General features: G+C 41.1%; 1 protein-coding gene across 2 annotated transcripts in view; it reads right to left on the minus strand.

Moving 5' to 3' along the window:
• Nucleotides 1-22,351, minus strand: part of Thsd7b (thrombospondin type 1 domain containing 7B) — an 866,887-nt gene that overhangs the window by 525,925 nt on the left and 318,611 nt on the right. For both annotated transcript variants that reach the window (XM_040738481.1, XM_040738480.1), the window contains exon 5: nt 882-1,051. In XM_040738481.1, coding sequence (XP_040594415.1) covers nt 882-1,051 — 170 coding nt within the window. The remainder of the gene's footprint in view (nt 1-881; nt 1,052-22,351) is intronic.

The following is a 22,351-nucleotide window of genomic DNA, read 5'->3' on the forward strand; positions in this document are numbered from 1 at the left end:
CATGAATGAAAGGGAAGAAGGGAGGAGATGAAAAAGAAGCATCCTCAACATTTGAAAAGATAATCTGGGACGTTGAATCTAAATGCTGTGTTTTCCAAGTTCAGAAGTTATTACAATCTTGTTTTCTTCTGAAACACCAAGTATATAAGTTGTCAATTTTCATAATTGTAATTAGAGAAGAAAATAGCTATTACTATTTTTAAGCAGCACTATCCCAAAAGTTGATCATTTAAGCCTAGAGCTATAGATGCTCTAGAACTCTGGGACATGTCACAATGGTGTATCTAGCAGGAAAAGCTTTACATAATAAAAGCTATACATTTCCATAATGAGAAAGCATGACTCCCATCTTCTCAACCAAAAGTCCCCCCGAAGTTCCAAGTCACAAGTCCATCACTCTTACAGAGGATTCATTCAGCCTCAGTTTTCTAAGCAGCTGATAGAAGCCTCCTGTTCTTCCACAGTTAGTTAGTGTTAGTATTGTCCTCCACTCTTGTTTATTCAATCAAGATATTTGTATAAAGCTGAGCAGTTGATGATAGCTGAGTGAGCTAAAAACCACTCTCCTTTGACTGGCCACTGGTAGGTTGCCCATGCCCCCAGGGGTTGAGTCTCTACCTATGTGCATATGAGAAGCACTAGTTGAATTTAGTGAGTTACCATCCAAAAAGCAAGACATGAATTTAGGAGAGCGATGGAATGCAGGGTACTTGAGGTAGTTGAAGGTAGGTAATATTGAGTTGATGGGATAGAAATAAAATGTATAAAAATTTCAAATAAATAAATATTTATTTACAAGTTAGGGGGAAAAAACTATGAGTGGTACTGGTGTGGGTTCTCCTTCCTGCTAGCGGCCCCGCCGCCAGTAGCTGGCTGCTTACCTTCCTTGGCCCTTGATGTGATGGCTGCTGGTAGACTTTGGGCACAGTACACCTCCCGAGTCTGGATCCCACCACCACAGACTGGTCCTGTGTCATGCCAAAGTGGGTCCTGTTGCTCCAGAAGAAGAGCGACTTGGCATTCTTTCCATTCAGAGGTTCTCCAGGAATACCTGTTTGTTTTGATTTGTTTAAAAGAAGAAGAAGCAGCAATGAGAAAAGTGTTCACCTCTGAAGAAAACAGGCAGCAGCATCAAACATGCACGGAAATCTCTTTCTCCTGGCTTTGGATTGTCAAATCCCTGTTGTTTCCCAGAGAAAAGCACACTGGTCCATTGTGACGACAGACAGCACAGAGTGAACAGACTAAAGGAAGGCAAATAAGGTGAGCAACGATAGTGTGAGGCAAGCTGTGGGTGTGTCACATCATGAAGTGGAGGAAAGAGAAGGATTAGAGGAAGGATCTGGAAACACAATATGGCAGCTGAAATTGTGTTTGAGAGTAACCAGACAGACTTCCAGATGAGTATAGTTAGCGTTCCTTTTCAATTAGCAGAGGAATGTATACTCCTGCAGACATTTTCTTTTCAAATAGGCCAAATTGGTCTCTAACATCTCAATCATGATGTAGAAATCATTTTCTCCCCATTTAACACCTTGACACTGGGATAAAGCAATTAAGATGAATTCATTAAAATGTGTGTTACATGTTTATTAAAATGTGTTAACACTGTATGTCACTCTGCTTAGTCAATGAATATTTTTCAACACAAGCAGCATGCAGTTATTTAAACCGACTTACAAATCTGTCTTCATGGTTTATAATTAATTGGTGAAGAAACATTTTAAAACAGATAAAACTAAAGTAGCAAAATACAATAGAGCTTATATACAATTTACAGAAGACAAAACTATCACAATCATACCTGGGTTAACATCTTCGGAAATAATTTCCTTTTGTGGGTTATTACAGCATTCCTCAAGCCCAAACCATTAATATAACCTACAGCATCCTCATACATACACACAGACTCATTACATTCTGGAATAAAAAAGAAAACCTAAGAACATTCTCAGATGTGAGGAAAGATTTCACAGCTATGTGATTGCTTATAATAAAAGTAAAATAGAATAATTATTACTTGTCACTAAGACCATGCTTTTTCTGAAACAAGAGTGAAATTGATAATCAAGCAGCAAGTATGAAAATATCTAAAACTCTTGATAATGACAAAACCCTGATCAGGGAATGTTATTATTCTAAAGAGCTTAGAGGCCTGGAATCATTAGTCTGTATGAAGCTCATTGTATAGATGAAGATGCAGACAATTCATGCAGGCTTGTTGCAAATCGAGTTTTCTCCCTCATCCTTATTACTTTATTTCCACACAATTTTCCCAGGCTTAAAAATTGGTGAACAAGGGCCTCCTAGGGAGACACTTCAGCTGTACAAGTATGAGGTCCAGAGTTTAGATGCTCAGCTCTCAGTTATGGCCCCTGGCTGAGTATGGAGAAATAGGGACTCCTGGAGTTTTTTGGTCAGTCAGACTAGATGGATACATTAGTTTCGGAATTAGTGAAGGACCTTGTCTCAAAAAACAAGGTGAACAGAAATTAAGGAAAATACCTTCTATCAATCTCTGGTTTCCACATTCATACACAAACATACACTCATGTATGTGTATGTGCACGTGTACACACACAGACACACACACAAACACACGTACACACACACACACTCTCATGCACACAAACTTACATGAACACATGCATAGCACACAAAACATTATATGCAAATATATTACTACATACAGGGGTAGGAAGGATTTTGGGGTCCCAAGGTCAAATTTTCCTTACAGGTGAACATAGATAATATTCTGATTTCACAGTAAGATTGAGAGCAGGTCAGGTCTCCCCAGAGCATGAGGCAGAACTTCTCCAAAGCAATAACTATAAATCAACTCATTCCAAACTTCTCACCCCATTCCCTAGGTTTGTATATGTGAGGACTTGGCTCTGATCTGTGGGACAGACATAGGTAGCTCTATTGTATGGCAAAGCACAGTGAAGTTGGTGACTGACTGTAGGACTAGATAGTTGCTCAACTCTACCTTCAAGTGTTCTTCTTCTTTGACTCTGTTGAAGAAGATGCTCTATCTAATAAGACGATAGCTACAGCAGCTGACTCCAAGCCAGTAACAGCGACAAAGGCACTGTATGCAGTACTCATTGTGGTGTAGACCATTGACAATGCATTGTGGTGTAGACCTCGGTTCTTCTTTTTTTCATTTAGAAACGATCTTATTTTATGTATCAGTCCCCTTGCCACATTTCCTCTCCCTCCTACCCTCTCATGTCCACCACTGACCCCCCCAACTCACCCCCTACCCATTCCCCAAGGATAGTGAGGCCTTCCGTGGGGGATCCTCAAAAACTATGTTGATGTATCTGGGCTGAAATAGTATCTCTCTATAGGAAATGGGCTCACAAAGTCCATATGTACACTAATGATAAATGCAGGTTCCACTGTTAGGGGTCCCATAGGCTGCCCAGGCCTCCTAACTAGCACCCACATTCAAAGGATGTGGTTCAGTCCAATGCTGGTTCCCCAGATGTACGACTGGTACACCGTGGTTCTTAAGAATACCACCAACCTGATCTGAATAGGAGCCTTGCTACTTATTAGTCCTTCAACTTTATCAACTTGATCTCCAGTTCTATTTTCTCATTCATAAGATGCAGATAATCCCACCAAACACTGAACTGGGCATATAATGGAAGATAATCCTCTTTATATTCTTTACTATAACACACACACACACACACACATGCACACACACATACATACACACATACACACACACACAGATGAGTGGTGTCATGGATAGTTACATATTTGGTCTTACCTAGTACTGCACCCTATATGCTCCAACATTGTCCAGACATATAAGATGGTCCCTATGGGGGCAATAGTGGTATGAGTATTGTAGGGATATCCAAACACTCTCTGGTTGAATTCAAAGCCTATCACAGGAGGGAATTCATGCCTAATACTATACATATAGTCAATAATACACATTTCAGGTGGTTATGGACACTAGGGATAACCTACTTTTGTTGTTTTACCAAAGTTTTATGTTATCCAACTGCTTTATAAATATTTGTATTTGTACCCATAGATTTGTGCTGCTGGCAAGAAGAAACTTATTTTACAATGACCAGTGGTTAGTGCAGAGACTGCTCACAGTAATACGAATAAGAGGTTGCAAATGTTCAGCCCTAGACTGAATATCTATATTAACTTTTTTAAACCTAATATTCAAGAAAAATTAGGGAATAGAGCACAGAGATGATGCTAGAGCCAGGGGCTGGAGAAGATTGCTTCCTCTGGACATGACATGGCTGTTACAAAGTTACTGTGGTTACTGACACTGAAGTTGTGAAAGATCAGTCTGGTTAAAATTCCAGTGTAGATCATGAAGTGGCTCCCACTGCTCCATTCCAAGCTGAGGAGTCATTGGTAGTTGATGGCTACTGGGAGAGGGAGAATTCCCTTTCATTGGGACTGTAGCTACTGGTAGGGTGCTGTTCTCCATTGGCTGGTTGCACATTCATGAGCATACAGACGGCGCTATTTGTACTTTGCTGGGTTTTATTTAAGAAAAAGATAGACAGAACATGGGGAAGGAGGGAGTTGTGTTGGGAAGGCCTAAAAGGGTTGGAAGGGAAGCGTGAAGTAGACATGATCAAGATAAATTGTATATGTTAAAGCTATCAAAGAATAAACTTTAAAATGTTTTAAATTCTAAAAAGTCTTATATTAGGTATTTTTAATGCCATATTCCTATTCTAGCAAACTAAATGTTGAAAAGAGCATGCAAAAACGGTTTAGCATCATTGCAAGTCAAACGCAGAATAGGTTACCTTGTACAAACCACTTAATTAATTTTTCAAAACCTTTAATAATTAGTAATGGATAGATTTTGGAAGTCATTGTGAAGAAAAATGAAAAGGAAAGTTTAATAACTGGCGTTTTACATAAAGAAACAAAATCTCAATTGGTAGCTCATTAACCAGAGAGGTCCAACTTTCATTCACTGGCAAGTGACAAAAATCTCTAAAGAAAAATGGGGCATTCATTACTATCCCTATTGTTCCCAATCCCTGAGAAAATATCAACTCAGCAAGAGGCAAATAAAACAGTAGACCAGTAAAGGGTTTCTGCTCCCTTTTTAACACAGGTCATTTCATAATCTTTGCTCATCTCATTTCACTTTGTTTTCCAAAAGCCTCAGCTATGTTTAGTCACAAATCACCCAGCAGCCACAAAAACTGAGTGCCCCGAACTCCACCAACCTGAGAGAGAATGTCTCTAGGATCAGACAGAATAAGAAATCAAAAGAGTACACTCAGCTAAATGCTACTCTCTGGGTTCTTCAGAAGTACTCATGGTGTTAGGCCTTGGCAAATACTGGCTCCCTAGCCTGTGACATTCTCTTTAATGGCTGAGTCTGTGTCAATGACCAGGCTTTGCAAACCCCTGTCTCCAACTCCAGCACCTTTCCAAACACCCTCATTCTGCTCTCCTGTTCAGGAAGGGAATATAGAGTCTTAGAAACTGGACTCCTACGTGCTCTGCTGATGCAACACTCTGAAAGTGGCTGTGGTGATGCTTCAAATGGAACAGATGAACACCAAAGGACAGAAATGAATGAATTTCCATGCCTCCTACCCTGCTATGTATATAGGACCAGTTTGTTTTTTCCTGATAGTCTGGCTCAAGAGAATAAACCTGTCATTTATTTATTTGGGCTCTTATGATGTCAGGTAAGTATCAAGATAGAATTCAAAGAGAATTTTGTTTGACTCTGTTGTTACAGTGAATGGAAAAGCCACAAAGCCCATACTGGTGAAACTGAATCCAAGTTTAGGAAAAACAGGTGCTCTGCCCACCTGGGTATTTCAAGAGTCAGCAAGCACTAGTGCTGGATGGAGGAATTGGATGCTGGGCTGAAATAAAAGCACATATCTCCTATTGGTCCTTGTGATGTCTGTCCAATAACACTTCTCAATATCAAGATATTTACCAACCATTCGTTTTATAATTAGACTACTATAGTTTCTCAAGGTTAAATGTCAACACTTCAGACAGATGAAAGACATTCACAAGGGGGAGGAAATAAAAGTCAAGCAACAGACTCTTTGTGATAATTCAAATCATCACTATCAGTTGCCAAAGAGGAGTTTCTAAAAGGGGAGTGAGTGATTTTTTTCAAGAAAGCCCTGAAATCAAATCCCACACATTGCTCCCTTGTCAGTTCTTTTTGTCTAAATCCACATTTACTCATGTGGTCACAACTCTGGAGTCCCTGATGTTAATGAGTGGCTACACCACTAGTTACTCTAAAACTCTCACCTGCTTCCAAGAAGGGGAGTGTAAGGATTCCAAATATAGGTTACTCTAGAGGACAATGCCTCTTAAAGCAGAGCTGGGTGAATGTAAGCTCTTGTTCCAGAGACAAAAGCCAGAAAAGACCTGCCAAGCAGACTATACCTGGAACAGAGAGAGGCATGCTCAGATAGGAAGTTCATCTCTAGTTCATGGTATGTTTACTCACCCTTTCCTGAGAAATGGCATTCTGACTTAACAACTACTTGTATGCTGTGAGTGACTTTAGACAACAGGGAGTGTGACAGACTCCATGACTCAGGGAAGTTATGTTCCTTGCAGTGGGATAGGCAGACACCAGTGTTTCAGTATCTAACATGGAATCAGACCAGCAGAAAGAGATGGACAGAAAGTGAGTCTCACCAAGGAAGACCAGAGTCCTGAGCGAAAAGGTGCAGAGAGCAGAGGATCAAGTAGGTGTCAGTATTCTAGCAGGTCAGTGAACATGTTCAAAAGTTAAGCTGGGAGAAGGCCTGGCCTTTAAGAAACACACAGAGAAAATGTGGTACAGTTACACAATTGAGTGCTACTCAGAGGGGGAAAAACAATCTTGCAATTCACAGGCAAATCAATGGAACTAGAAGAAACCATCCTGAGTGAGGCAACCCAGTCACAAAAACACAAACATGGTATGTACTCACTCATATATAGATATTAGATATAGAGCAAAAGATTACCAGCCTACAATCCACACTTCAGAGAAGCTAGGAAGCAAGGAAGACCCTACATGGTTCCTTGGAGAAGGGGAACGGGGCAAGATTACTTGAGCAAATTGGGAGCACGGAGGAAGGGGAGAAGGAATTAGAAAGAGAAGGGGAGAAAAGGAGGTGAGAGGAAAACATGAGGGACCAGGAAGACTGAGTTGTGTGAAGAATAGATTAGAGAAAGAAAAGAAATACCATAACAGAGGGAGCCATTTTAGGTTTAAAGAGAAAAGGGCACTAGGGGAATGCCCAGAATTATACAAGGATGACCCTAACTAAGAATCTGAGCCATAGTGGAGAGGCTACCTTAAATGCACTTCTCCTATAATGAGATTGATGACTACCTTATATGCCATCCCAAAGCCTTCCTCCAGTAGCTAATGGAAGCAGAAGCAGACACCCACAGCTAAGCACTGAGCTGAATTCCTGGAATCCAGTTGTAGAGCAGAAGGGATGGTGAGCAAAGGGATCAAGACCAGGCTGGGGAAACCCACAGAAACAGCTGACCTGAAAAGGGGGAGCTCATGGACCCCAGACTGACAGCTTGGAAACCAGCATAGGACCGAACCAGGCCCTCTATGTGTGGAAGTCAGTTAGGAGACCTGGACAGTCTATGGGGCCCCTGGTAATGGAACAGCATTTATCCCTAGTGTACGAATATACATTGGGAGCCCATTACACATAAAGGGATACTCTCTGAGCCTAGACACATGGGGGAGCCTAGGCCCTGCCCCAAATGATGTGACAGACTTTAATGATCCTCCATGGAAGGCCTTACCCTTTCTATGGAGCAGAGGAAGCATGGGATGTGAGTCAGTGGGGGGCATGGAAGGATGGGAGAGAGAGGGAACTGGGATTGATGTATAAAATAAGATTGTTTCTAGTTTAAATAGAAAATGTAGAGGAGAAAAAAAAGAAACACACAGAGGCCACTGTGGTGGGAGAGATGTTCTTAGCCTTAGTGTCTCAGGGCAGAGACTGCAAAGCAGGCTATATAGAGAGCCTTGCAGGCTAGTATAGGGGCAACGATTTCCCAAAGGCACTGGGAAATTAAGGGAAGTTTGGAGGGGGGGCTTGCAACAAGATGAAGTAATTTAAGTGTTAAAAGACTAAAGCAGGAGGGGAATGGAGAATACAGATAAGTGGAGAAAGGAGATATGAGGGAGAAATCTTTGTAAGTTCGGCGTAGCTAAACTGCAGAAGTCCTAATGAGTGTGGAGAGATGCAATTGCATTCAAGATGCACTTTGAAGGTGGAAACAACTTCCTAATAGATTAGATGCAGGATGGAAAAGAAAAGGAAGTGTAATGAATGATTGCTACATTACTTCCATGCCCAACAGGATAATTCCTTGGCACTGAATACTCAGAGGAGAGATTCCAGATGGATGTTAAAATTCCAGATACCAGGGAGATACAATCATGCATTTTAACAGAGCAATTCAGGCCTTTCCTGTCTGTTTACATTCTAGAATCTATCTTCTGAACCCATGAACTCATACCTGAAGCCTATTACCCATTGGTGTTCAAATCAGTATATCTGCACTGGATATAAATGTTAATATTTGAGATGCTATCATTTCAAGTGCTATACACAGCCTAAATAACAGTTTAATAATAATAACAATGACAATGTTATGGGGCTGGAGAGACAGACAGTTCAGTGGTTAAGAGCACTTTCTGCTTTTGCAGAAGGTCCAAGTTGAATCTCCCACATCCATATCAGGCAGCTCACAAGCACCTGTAACTATGGCTGCAAGAGATTCGATTCCTTTTTTTGACCTCTGTGAGCACCTATATGAAGTGAACATATGCACCCACACATACGTGCACACATATATATAATTAAATAAAAATATAACCTTAACAATAAAAGGAGAACATGAAGCTGGGAAGCCGAGGAAGGGTGGGAGTACTAACTAGGTGGAGTTGGAGGGAGGCAAGATGGATGGCTATGATCAATCACTATTTGCAGACGATATGATACTCTACATAAGCAACCCAAAGAATTCTACCAGGAAATTACTACAGCTGATAAACACCTTCAGCAAAGTGGCAGGATACAAAATTAACTAAAAAATCAGTAGCCCTGCTATATATAGATAATAAAGGAGATGAGAAAGAAATCAGAGAAACATCACCCTTTAAAATAGTCACAAGCATCATAAAATATTTTGGGGTAACTCTAACCAAACAGGTGAAAAACCTGTATAACAAGAACTTTGAGTCTTTAAAGAAAGAAATTAAAGAAGATAGTAGAAAATGTAAAGATCTCCGATGCTCTTGGATAGGTAGGATCAACGTAGTAAAAAAGGCAATCTTACCAAAAGCAATCTACAGATTCAATGCAATCCTTATAAAAATACCAGGACAATTTTTCACTGACCTCAAAAGGACAATCCTCAACTTTATATGGAAAAACAAAAGACCCAGGATAGCCAAGGTAACACTGTACAATAAAGGAACTTCTGGAGACATCACCATCCCTGACTTCAAGCTGTAATATAGAGCTATAGTCCTGAAAACAGCTTGATATTGGCACAAAAAGAGGCAGGTAGACCAATGGACTCAAATCGAAGACCCTGATATCAAGCAACACACCTTTGAACATATGATCTTTGACAAAGAAGCTAAAACTATACACTGGAAAAAAGAAAGCATCTTCAACAAATGGTGCTGGAGTAACTGGATGCTGGCATGTAAAAGACAACAGAAAGATCCATATCTAGATATTCTATCTACACTAAGAGACCATGGATGCCAGCCCAGACTACTATTCCTGGCAAAGCTCTCAATCACTATAGACGGAGAAAACAAGATATTCCATGACAAAACTAGATTCAAGCAATATGTGTCCACTAACCCAGCCCTACAGAAAATTTTGGAAGGAAAACTCCAACCCAAGGAAGCTACCTACAACCAGAAAAACATAAGCATTAGAGAATCCCTCTCTACCAACAGCCAAAAGAACAAAGGGGTGAAATTCCACAGATAATTGCACCAACAACAACCATCGCAAATCGAAGAAGGATGAGCAATCAATGGTCATTAATATCCCTCAATATTAATGGCCTTAACTCACCCATAAAAAGACACAGACTAGCAGAATGGATTCGAAGACAGAACCCTTCCTTCTGCTGCATATAAGAAACACACCTCACCCTCAAAGACAGACATTACTTGGGAAAAATTTTTCAATCAAATGGACCCAAGAAACAAGCAGGGGTAGTAATCCTAATATCTAACAAACTAGACTTTAAAATAAAATCAACAAAAGAGATGAAGGAGGTCATTACATACTCATCACAGGTGAAACCCACCAAGATGAAGTGTCTATCCTGAACATCTATGCCCCAAATACAAAGGCATCCACATTCGTTAAAGAAACATTATTAGAACTTAAATCTCATCTAAAGCCCCACACAGTTATAGTGGGAGATTTCAACACACCACTCTCACCACTAGACAGGAATACCAGCCAGAAACTCAACAAAGAAGCAAAGGGTCTAATAGAAGTAATGACCCAACTGGGATTAACAGATATCTATAGAACACTGCATCCACATAAAAAAGAATATACCTTCTTCTCACCACCACATGGAACCTTCTCAAAAATCGACCACATACTTGGCAACATATCAAACCTCAGCAGCTACAAAAAAATTGGAATAACTCCATGCATCTTATCAGACCACCATGCTTTAAAATTAGAATTCAACAACAACACAAATTGCAGAAAACCTACAAACTCATGGAAATTGAATAATGCTCAACTGCACCATCCCTGGGTCAAAGAGGAAATAAAAAAGAAATTAAAGACTTCCTCGAATTCAATGAGAATGAAGACACAACATACCCAAACCTATGGGACACTTTGAAAGCAGTGCTACGGGGGGAAGTTCATAGCACTAAGTGCTCACATGAAGACACAGGAGAACAGTTATACCAGAGAATTAACATCACAGCTGAAAGCTCTAGAACACAAAGAAGCACACTCCCCCCAGGAGGAGTAGACGCCAGGAAATAATCAAATTGAGGGCTGAAATCAATAAAGTAGAAACCAGGAAAACAATACAAAGAATCAATGCAACGAAGAGTTGGTTCTTTGAGAAAATCAACAAGATAGACAAACCTTTTCCAAACTTACCAAACAGCAGAGAGTGAACACACAAATTAACAAAATCAGAAATGAAAAGGGGGACATAACAACAGACTCTGAGGAAATCCAGAGAATCATTAGGTCATACTTTGAAAACCTGTACTCCACAAAATTCGAAAATTTAAAGGAAATGGATGACTTCCTGGATAGCTATCATTTGCCAAAACTAAATCAAGAACAGATAAGCAATTTAAATAGATCTATAACCCCTATGGAAATAGAAGCTGTCATCAAAAGTCTCCCAACCAAAAACAGTCCAGGTCCAGATAGCCTCAGTGCAGAATTCTACCAGAAATTCAAAGAACAGCTTATACCAATTCTTCTCAAAGTGTTCCACACAATAGAAGCAGAAGGGTCTTTGCCAAACTCTTTCTATGAGGCTTCAATAACCTTGATCCCCAAGCCACACAAAGATACAACTAAGAAAAAGAACTTCAGACCAATATCCCTCATGAACATTGATGCAAAAATACTCAATAAAATACTGGCAAATCGGATCCAAGAACACATCAAAACAATCATTCACCACGATCAAGTAGGTTTCACCCCAGGGATGCAGGGATGGTTCAACATACGAAAATCCATCAACGTAATCCACCATATAAACAAGCTGAAAAACAAAAATCACATGATCATCTCACTAGATGCTGAAAAAGCCTTTGACAAAATCCAACACCCCTTCGTGATAAAGGTCTTGGAGAGATCTGGGATAACAGGGACATACTTAAACATAATAAAAGCTATATACAGTAAACCAACAGCCAACATCAAACTAAATGGACAGAAACTCAATGCAATTCCTCTAAAATCAGGAACAAAACAAGGCTGTCCACTCTCTCCATACATTTTCAACATGGTACTTGAAGTTCTAGCTATTGCCATACGACAACAAAGGGGGATCAAGGGGATACAAATCGGGAAGGAAGAGGTCAAACTTTCACTGTTTGCAGACGATATGATAGTTTACATCAATGACCCAAAGAACTCTATCAGGGAACTCTTACGGCTGATTAACACCTTCAGCAAAGTGGCAGGCTACAAGATCAACTCAAGAAAATCAGTAGCCCTACTATATACAGATGATAAAAGGGCTGAAAGAGAAATCAGAGAAACATCACCCTTTACAATTGCCACAAACAACATAAAATACCTTGGGGTAACGCTAACCAAACAAGTGAAAGACTTGTATCGTAAGAACTTTGAATCTTTAAAGAAAGAAATTAAAGAAGCCCTCAGAAAATGGAAAGATCTCCCATGCTCTTGGATAGGTAGGATCAATGTAAAATAGGTAGTAAAAATGGCAATCCTGCCAAAAGCAATCTACAGATTCAATGCAATCCCCATTAAAATCCCAGCACAATTCTTCACAGACCTTGAAAGAACAATAATCAATTTTGTATGGAAAAACAAAAGACCCAGGATAGCCAAAACAACCCTGTTCAACAAGGCAACGTCCGGAGGCATCACCATCCCTGACCTCAAGCTCTATTACAGAGCTATAGTCCTGAAAACAGCTTGGTATTGGCACAAAAATAGACAGGTAGACCAATGGAATCGAATTGAAAACCCGGGTATTAACCCACACACATATGAACATCTGATCTTTGACAAAGAAGCCAAAAATATACAATGGAATAAAGAAAGCATCTTCAACAAATGGTGCTGGCATAATTGGAGACTGGCATGTAGAAGAATGTGGATCGATCCATGTTTATCGCCATGCACAAAACTTAAGTCCAAATGGATCAAAGACCTCAACATAAATCCAGCCACACTGAACCACTTAGAAGAGAAAGTGGGTGGTACCCTTGAATGAATTGGTACAGGAGACAGCTTCCTGAACATAACACCAGTAGCACAGACAGTGAGATCAACAAGTAATAAATGGGACCTACTGAAACTGAGAAGCTTCTGTAAGGCAAAGGACACAGTCAGCAAGACAAAAAGGCAGCCCACAGAATGGGAAAAAATATTCACTAATCCCACATCTGACAGAGGGTTGATCTCCAAAATTTACAAAGAACTCAAGAAGCAAGTCTCCAAAACACCAAAGGACCCTATTAAAAAGTGGGCTGCAGAACTAAATAGAGAGTTTTCAATAGAGGAGTCTAAAATGGCTGAGAGGCACTTGAGAATGTGCTCAACATCCTTAGCCATCCGGGAAATGCAAATCAAAACAACTCTGAGATACCATCTCACTCCTATCAGAATGGCTAAAATCAAAAACACCAATGACAATTTATGCTGGAGAGGATGTGGCGAAAGGGGGACACTCCTCCATTGCTGGTGGGAGTGGCAACTGGTTCAGCCACTTTGGAAATCAGTATGGAGATTCCTCAGAAAAATGGGAATAAACCTACCACAAGACCCAGCAACTCCACTCTTAGGCATATATCCAAAAGATGCCCATTCATACAACAAAGATGTCTGTTCCACTATGTTCATAGCAGTACTATTTGTAATAGCCAGAACTTGGAAGCAACCTAGATGTCCCTCACCCGAAGAGTGGATAGAGAAAATGTGGTACATCTACACAATGGAGTACTATTCAGCAGAAAAAAATAATGGAATCATGAGATTCGCAGACAAATGGATGACACTAGAAGAAACCATCCTGAGTGAGGTAACCCAGTCACAAAAAGAGAAACATGGCATGTACTCTCTCATATATGGATTTTAGACATAGATCTGGGGAGTGCCAGCCTACAATCCTATGGCCAGAGAGTCTGGGAAACAGAAACTTCATTTAGTGGCTGATCGAAGAAGAGGCAGACTCCCTTGGTTAAGTACTGAGCTGAACTCAAGAAAGCCAGTAACAGAGAGGGAGGACTGATGATCAAAGGGATTAAGACTGGGCTGGTTTAACCCCCAGAAACAGCTGACCAGACAAAGGTTAACTCTTGAATCCCAGGCATCAGCCTGGGAATCCAGCATGGGACTGATCAAGACCCCCTGAATCTGGGTGGCAGTGAGGAGGCCTAGGGAATCTATTGAGCCTTGGGCAGCAGATCAATACCCATCCCGAGTATACACACGGACTTTGGACTCCCATAGAACAATGTGAGGTGCACTCTCACCCTGAACTCTTGGGGAAGGGTCTAGGCCCTGCCCTGGATGAAATGACAGACTATGGACACCCCCATGGAGGGCCTCACCCTCCCTGGGGGAATGAGGGGATAACGGGGGGGGGGTGTTGGGGGGAGGGCACGGGAGGAGGGGAGGGAAAGGGAGAGGGACCTGGAACTGACTTGTGAAGCAACCTCGTTTCTTATCTAAATTTAAACTGGAAAATAAAATATAAAAAAAGATCTATGTGTATCACCATGCACAAAACTTAAGTCCAAATGGATCAAAGATCTCAACATCAATCCAGCCGCAGTGAATCTCTTAGAGGAGAAAGTGGGAAGTACCTTTGAACAAATTGGTACAGGAGACCACTCTTCAGTTGAGGGGCATCTAGGTTGCTTCCAGGTTCTGACTATTACAAATATTTGTGGATAGAGAAAATGTGGTACATCTACACAATGGAGTACTACTCAGCAGAAAAAAAAAAAAAAACAATGGAATCTTGAAATTCGCAAGTAAATGGATGGCAATGGAAGAAACCATCATGAGTGAGGTAACCTAGTCAAAAAAAGACAAACATGGTATGTACTCACTCATATATGGATTTTAGACATGGATCAGGATAGTTCCAGTCTGCATTTCCCCTGACAGAGAGTCTGGGAAACAGGAAAGAACCTAAGAGAGATATGCGTGGTACCCCAGAGAAGAGAAATGAGGCAAGATCTTCTGAGCAGATTGGGAACAGGGTGAGGGGAGGGGGAAGGGGGAGCTGGGAAGAAGAGAGGGGGAGAAGAGGAAGAGAGAGTCGGTCATGGGGGAACAGGAAGGTTAAGTGAGGGGTAGAATAGGGGGAAGAGGGAATCATAGGTTAGAAGACAGATCTGGTACCAGTGAGACCTCTAGTGATCTAAAGGGATGACACCAACTGGCAAGCTAATCAACAGTGAAGAGACCACCTCGAATGCCCATTCCTGATAATGAACTTGATATCCATAACTATCCTGGAGCCTTCATCCAGTGACTGATGGAAGCAGAGGCAAACACCCACAGTTAAACACTGAACTGAACCCATGGAACCCAGTGACAGAGAGAGAGGAGCAATGAGCAAATTGGCAAAGAATGGGCTGGCAAAACCAGCAGAGACAGCTGATCTGAACGGGGGAGAGCTCTTGGACCCCAGACCGACAGCTGGGAGGCCAGCATGGGACTGATCCAGACCTCCTGAGTGTGAGAGTCAGTGAGGAGGCCTGGGCAACCTATGGGGCCCTGGGCAGTGGATCAGTGTTTATCCCTGGCATACAAACAGACATCATGTGTCCATAACACAAAGAGGGATGCTCTCTCAGCCTGGACTCTTAGGGGAGTGCCTGGACCCTACCCTGAGTGAAATGACAGACTCTAGAAATCCCCTATGTGGAAGGAAATGGTGATAGGGTGGAAGGCTGGGGGGGGGGGAAGTGGAGGGTGCGGGAGGAGGGGAGGGAGAGAGAACTGGGATTGACATGTAAAACAAGCTATTTAAAATTAAAATAATAAAATAAATAAAAAGCAAAAAAAGAAGCAGTATGTCACACATTTGAATAAACAGGTTTTCCTAAAAATATGGAAAACAATGAATTGTATAAATTTCAAATAACCAAAATTTTAAGCCTTGTAAAAGATAACAATGTTAACTCAAAGAGCAGTCTTTTAACTGTAGGAATAAATTTCTCATAGAAAATTCAAGTGACAAAAATGTAGGTTAGGACCGGGCAACTTGCAGTCCTGGAATTAAATAACTCCGGCAGCTTGGCTTTCAGAATAACATCCAATTTAAGGAATTCTATAACTAAAACCATCCCCTACATTTAGAGACAAAGGAATGGGAAGTTTAAAATTCTTATTCTTTGGGCTATGAAAACAGCTCTCCTAAATGAGCATAGCCAAAATTAGAAATGAAGAAGTGTTCAGTGACAATTCTTTAAAGATTTCCATCCTACAAATGTGTCATAAAGTGATTCTAACAGCCATAAGACACCAGCTCCATGGCAGTCCTTGCCCTTCTGAACCTAAGTTTTGACACTTTCATAAGTCTCCAGCTGCTTACAGTGTGAGCTTCCTCTCTCTGTTTTCGAACAGCTGAGACGTGAAGCCAAGCACATGGGAGAGAATGTTAAGTGATTTAATGATGACAGATTGATAGAATAATTGCATTAGTTAACAGTCATGTTTTGATTGAACACATATAGATTTGCAAACACCCCTGGAATTGAAACCCTAGCAAAAGGTATTCAAATTAAATATGTGCGTTTATTAACAATCAGTGCTCTGCAGCGTGTCTAATTTTTGATGTCTGTTGTCCTTTGAAAGTTGTAAATGCACTTGGAAAAGAATTAACTTGTCTTTTTTGTTTGATTTTGATTAAACAGACCATCAGCATAAGGGAACTGGTCAAGCCTTTATATATTTTATGCTCTAGTAATTTTTTATTGGATGGACTGGACTATTGATTATGGAAAGCTACTCTGAAGTGCAAGACTCTCTGCTCCTCAGCAGATGGTTTTGCTAGCCACTGCACATATGTATTATTAATAGACTTCTATCGCTATGCACAGCACTTAACAGTACGTTAACTTCCTTACACTAACTGGGGAACAAATCTTCCATCCAGAAGGACTCATGAAACCACATTTACCAGTAATAGATAGATCCAATATAAAAGGTGCCAATGTCCCGAGGAAATAATTTCAAATTCTTAGAAAACTTGTTTCGTTTCTGAAACAGATTCTCTGTAGTGTTCCAGGTTCCAGGCTATGGCTCCTTTACTTCTCAATTGCTATAGAAATCTGTTTAATTTAAACAACTGAAACAATGCCTCCTTAAGGAATCCATTAATCTATCTGACAACTCTTTATTGAGCTTGTAGTATATATGGGATGTGGGGTGTAATGAGAGAAATCATTGGAGAGATATTTAATAGATGTGATTGGTGATGTGTGTTAGAAGCCAGGTTGTGACCAAATCCAAACTGTTATCTCACTCCCAGCCCTGTCTGGGGTAACACTTACAGCCATCAGAATCTGGAAAATCAGACATGCTATCAGAAAAGAATGCCTGAGGCCATGAAAATTCTCTATAGTCAACCCCATCTGGGGTAGTTTCTACATGAGCATCTTGACTGAGCCAATTTTAGATGCTTTTTACAAAAATGCTGTTCATCACTTCGCACACATTATCCAATAACTGTATGCGTGCAATAAAGTATGTGTGCAAATTATTGTTCTCAATCTTGCTGGCACATGAGCAGACAGCCATTCATCCAGTGTTTACCAAGTATTGAATACGAGTCAAACACTCTTCTAGGTGCCTCACTCTTGGATGGAAGCAGGGAGGGAGGGAAATAGGAAGGGAGGGTGGAAGGCAGGCCCTACCCATGTGTGAGAACATCCTTGCTAAACACTCATAGACAATGTGTGGATACTATTCTGTTTGGAAGAGTATTATACAAGAGTAACAAGATGAATAAACCAACATTTCCTGTTTATTCCTTTCTGAATTATCCACTGATCAACCTCATGACAAACTGAAACAGATTTTGAAGGGAAACTGCCCCAAAAGCACTGCCTTATTTTGTAATAGGCAAAGGAAAAAAAAAACACAGCCAGACCAGGTTTTTGCCTACGTTTACCCTAGCATTCTGGAAGGCTCCAACAGTCATGAGTTTGCAGAGACAGACTTTATGCCAAGGGTTTCTAACATAATAAGGATAAATTTACACATACCAGCAATGAGGAAAGGAGGGAGGGTTAACAGAACCCATCTATTCTGTGCCAGTCCAGAATATTGAAAACACTTTTAGTAAATTGGCCTTTCTCTGTGCTAATGTTGCATAGTCTATGTGATACCATTAGCCATGAAGCTTCTGCCTTGAAGTTTTCTGAAGAGATTTACTTTGCATTGGTCACTGTCACCATCTAATATTGCTGCCTGCTACTCAATTTCAAACTTTAAATGATCTTATAAGAGGGTTGGACAGCCATTTTCATATGAAAACTTGTCTCTCACTCACAGGTGATAAAAGTTGCTGGCAGGAGGTGTCATTTCTAACAAATATGTCTGCAAGTGACTCTATCAACATTCTTGTGTGATTATTACAAGTTCTTCTGCTAGAATGGGGTTCTCTTCATAGCTGCTTTAGAATATGGGCATGTTGCTTTCTTTGACCTGAGGAGTTTAGTGTACAACAGGCCCTTGCCCTTTGCTTTATTAAGACTGAAGTAAACAAGGCTGCCTCATCTTGCACAGTTCTCAGGAGCTTGCACGTGTGGATCTAATACTTTGGATGTTAACTGGGACACAGGAAGCAACCAAGCTCCTAGGCGTTTTGGTTTGTTTGTTTTACTTTTATTGATTCTTTGTGGATTTTCACATAATGCATCCCAATCCCACTTATCTCCCTGTCCCCTGGATTCTAGCCTCTGTCCTTGTCACCCTCCTCCAAGCCAAAACAAAATTAAAAAACCAAAAGCCAAACAAAACAAAAATAAAAACAAACACAAAAACAAACAAAAGAATCTTGTCATGGAAGCTGCAGCATGCTCATGGCTCATTGAAACACACAGTTTACCCTTCAGTTTGTTCATCGTTACTTGCAACTGTTTATTATTATCATGAGTTATTGTTCTGGTTCAAGGTCTTTGGTTTCTGTTATGCCACCAATAATAGGCTCTTACTGGGGCTCTTCTTGGATACCCTGTTGTTGGCCTGTAGGTTTGTTCTCTTCACATGCTCCAACAGTTCATAGATCCCATAGATGTTGGAGTGGGCCAACTCACAGCCCTGGTTCTGGGCCTGGGTTGTAGTTGGATTGGTCAGCTGCCTAGCTTTCCCTCATGGCCACTACCCAGATGAGCTCTCCAGCACTGCCTAGGCTAGCTCACCCAATGCAGCCTACAGCTAGGAGCTGGGCCAGTTCTCCTGTTCTCAGGTCCTCAGATCGGAGTCCACCTCACTCATATTGCCAGGGCCAGCTCTACTGTTTTGCCCAGGCAAGGTGCAGGGCACTCTCTCCCAATTGCTGTAGGGGGCAGTGGGGTGAACTTGCAGGGCTGGCTTACCTGCAACGCCAACCACAGGGTCAGCTTTAGTATGCTGTGCAGGCAGGGTGCAGAGCCTGCTTCCTGTGTGCGGTAGCTGAAGTAGGTCAGTGCTGGTTCTCTCACTCTTGTAGGCACAGGGATGGCTTTCTCACCTGCAGCAGGTGGTAATGGGTGTGTGTGGAGGGGATGGTGACATTTTTTCCTCACCCATGCCACCACATGGCAGAAGAGGAGAAACAGGGTTGGCTCTCCTGCTCTCATGTCATCAGGATTGGCTCACCTGTGCCCCTAACTACAAGGTTAGCTCTAGTGTGCTTCCTAGGTGAGGTGCATGCCTATTGTGAAGGGTGGAACCATCTTTCTCTAGTATGTGTGTGGGGGGTGAATTCTCCCCTGAGGGGTAGACCCAGATCTCCTGCTGCAGTATTCAGTCAGGGGCAGGAACAGCTATCCCAGGGCCAGTGAGGGGCTGGGCTGGCTCAGCACAGCATAGTTCCAGTGGTCTCTTGCTAACACCTGCCATGGTCCTAGGTGTTTTTTATGTATTGCATATCTTTAAGTGTCTGAGAACAGAAACCAACACTCAATGGTAGAGGAACACCCCCAAGGAACTCAAGATCCCAGATGAAAAGGAGACACATTTCTCTTCCATGCTTATCACCCACAATAAGTATGTTGAGTGTTGCTCTGGAGCTGGGGAGAAGAGCACGCGATTACTTAGAGGTTGTGTGAAGTTGGAGAAGGGAGTTTCTTGGGCTGATCTTGAGTCTGTGTCAAAAGCACACCCCTGAAATGAGCTTAAGTGTGCACAATGCTGACACTCTGCTCTAAAATGTCCTTATAAACACAGCATGACTTGACCTTATCTCATTTCAGATTAAGTTGTGCAATTTCCAACATGTCCTCGTCCTCAGGCGTGAGCCTCTGATTTACACTTCTTTCACACACTAGTGCTAAGGACTGACTGGGTGTTCACAGCTGCAGTGGAGTGCCCAGCTGGTGCAGCATCCTCAACACTGCCATGGGGGAAAATACCTGTTTGCAGGTAAATCTCTTCTCCATCGCATGTTTTCTTGGAGTGTTTGTCCCCTAATTTCCCAAGTGGTGTATTATTCACATTCTTTAAATAGCATGCCCAACCCAAATAGCCCTCATTCAAATAAAATTTCTCTGCTAGCACTATTTAATTCTGTTAGCAGTTCTAACCAAGGCTACCACAGCATTCCAGAAGTTTCTGTCTTTACCTGATATTAGTATTTTTTTAACAACTCAGGCACCAAACATAAATTTTATTGTTTGTTTTTCCTTTGTTACTAAAGTCTGTCTTCATGAAAGGAAGGGCATGTGCCTATTGTGTTCTCTGAAGCCCCCATAGCATGTAACCCCGTGCTCAGCACAGAACAAGAACTCTGTGTTTGTTTGTTTATTTAATGATTAAACATGTTTTCAAAAGAAAAGACAGAAAGGGAGCAAAGCCAAATCACAATGTGAGGGTTTAATCAAAACAATGTGAAGACTCACAGACCCATGCATTTTCCTGCTATGGAGAAATGGGGTGAATAAAATTGTTTGATGTATGTGGACACTCATGAATTCAGGGATGGAGATATGGGCATTTGTATTTCTTAATAGAGTTTTGTTTTCATTTCCATTGCTCACAATGAATTTTAATCACCAATGTCAAATGAGAAACAAAAGCAGATCCGCAGCCTTTATGCTGTGTGGTATATCTTCCCTGTGGTAGAAGCCGCAGCTCAAAACCCAGATAAATAAGAAGGGTGGCTGATGCTGATTTCTTGGTTTTTACTCATTTATTTTCCTGCCCATAATCAGAAACACTAGTTAACACATTGTTCTCTGCAGGCAACACTGGTTGGTACTTCAGTGATTTCTCCAAGAAGCTTTTTGCAGCAGGTTCATTTGAAAGGGTTTGATTTTGATTTTAAATAAATGCCAAACTCATCCATGTGTTCAAACAGCAGAATGAGAGGTGCAGCTTGTCATCAGAATAATCTGCTATTTCCAGACATTAAATATCAATTAGATGAAGATCATTATAGGACTTCACTTTGGGTGCAAAATTATCACAGTCCCAACTTATTTTGTTTCTAAAAAATGGCACCAAGTGTTATATGTGTTCTGGTACACATATCTCAACTGGGTGTCTGTCACCAGGATAAACATCATGGCTCTCAGAATGACATAATGGGAAGAGCCTGAGTGAATATCCAGAGAGTCCCACTAGATGATAAATTTCTTCTATGTAGCCTTCATATTCAGTTCATCTATTATATTACTGTCACACAATAGTATATGCTGATAAATCAATATTCTATTCCTACAAGCATGCCCTTAAAAATCTGAACTACACATCCATGTGGATGATTTCCAAATACACAGAAAAAATAATTTTATTCACTGAGTGACTACTATGCTCTGCTGCGCAAGGAAAGAAAGGATTTTGCAAGGACCAAACTTATACCTCAAAACACAATAGCAATGACATCCCTTCTGTCCTGACTTTATGTCCTAAGCATTGGGCCTGGGATTTTTACATCCAGTCTCCAGTGTATGAGACGTATAATGCAAGTGATATAATTAATAATTCCAGCACTAAGAGGGTTGTCCTAGAGAAGATATGTAGCTTTTTTTCAGAAACCACAATGGACATAAAACCTGATTACAAGCATATCCATCCTTGAAATAGAAAGAGATCCTAGTTATATCATCTGTAACCCTCTCAGTTATTTGAAATTAGTATTTGAAAGGTGGCTGTAAAATAAACAACACGAGATGGGTTCTATATGACAGAGTTAATATGTAAAGCATCCTGTTGTGCTACTGAAGTCAGGGGTGGCAAGCATCTAAGCAGTCTGGAGCTGCAGAGATGGGTCAGTCATTGAGAGTTTACTGCTCCTGCAGAGGACCTGAGTCCAGTTCCCAGAACTTACATCACATAGCTCACAACCACCCTTAGTTCCATTTCCAAAGGAACCAATGTCCTCTTCTGGCCTCCAT

Source organism: Mesocricetus auratus, unplaced genomic scaffold, assembly GCF_017639785.1.
Source record: "Mesocricetus auratus isolate SY011 unplaced genomic scaffold, BCM_Maur_2.0 Super-Scaffold_100676, whole genome shotgun sequence".
Taxonomy (NCBI): domain Eukaryota; kingdom Metazoa; phylum Chordata; class Mammalia; order Rodentia; family Cricetidae; genus Mesocricetus; species Mesocricetus auratus.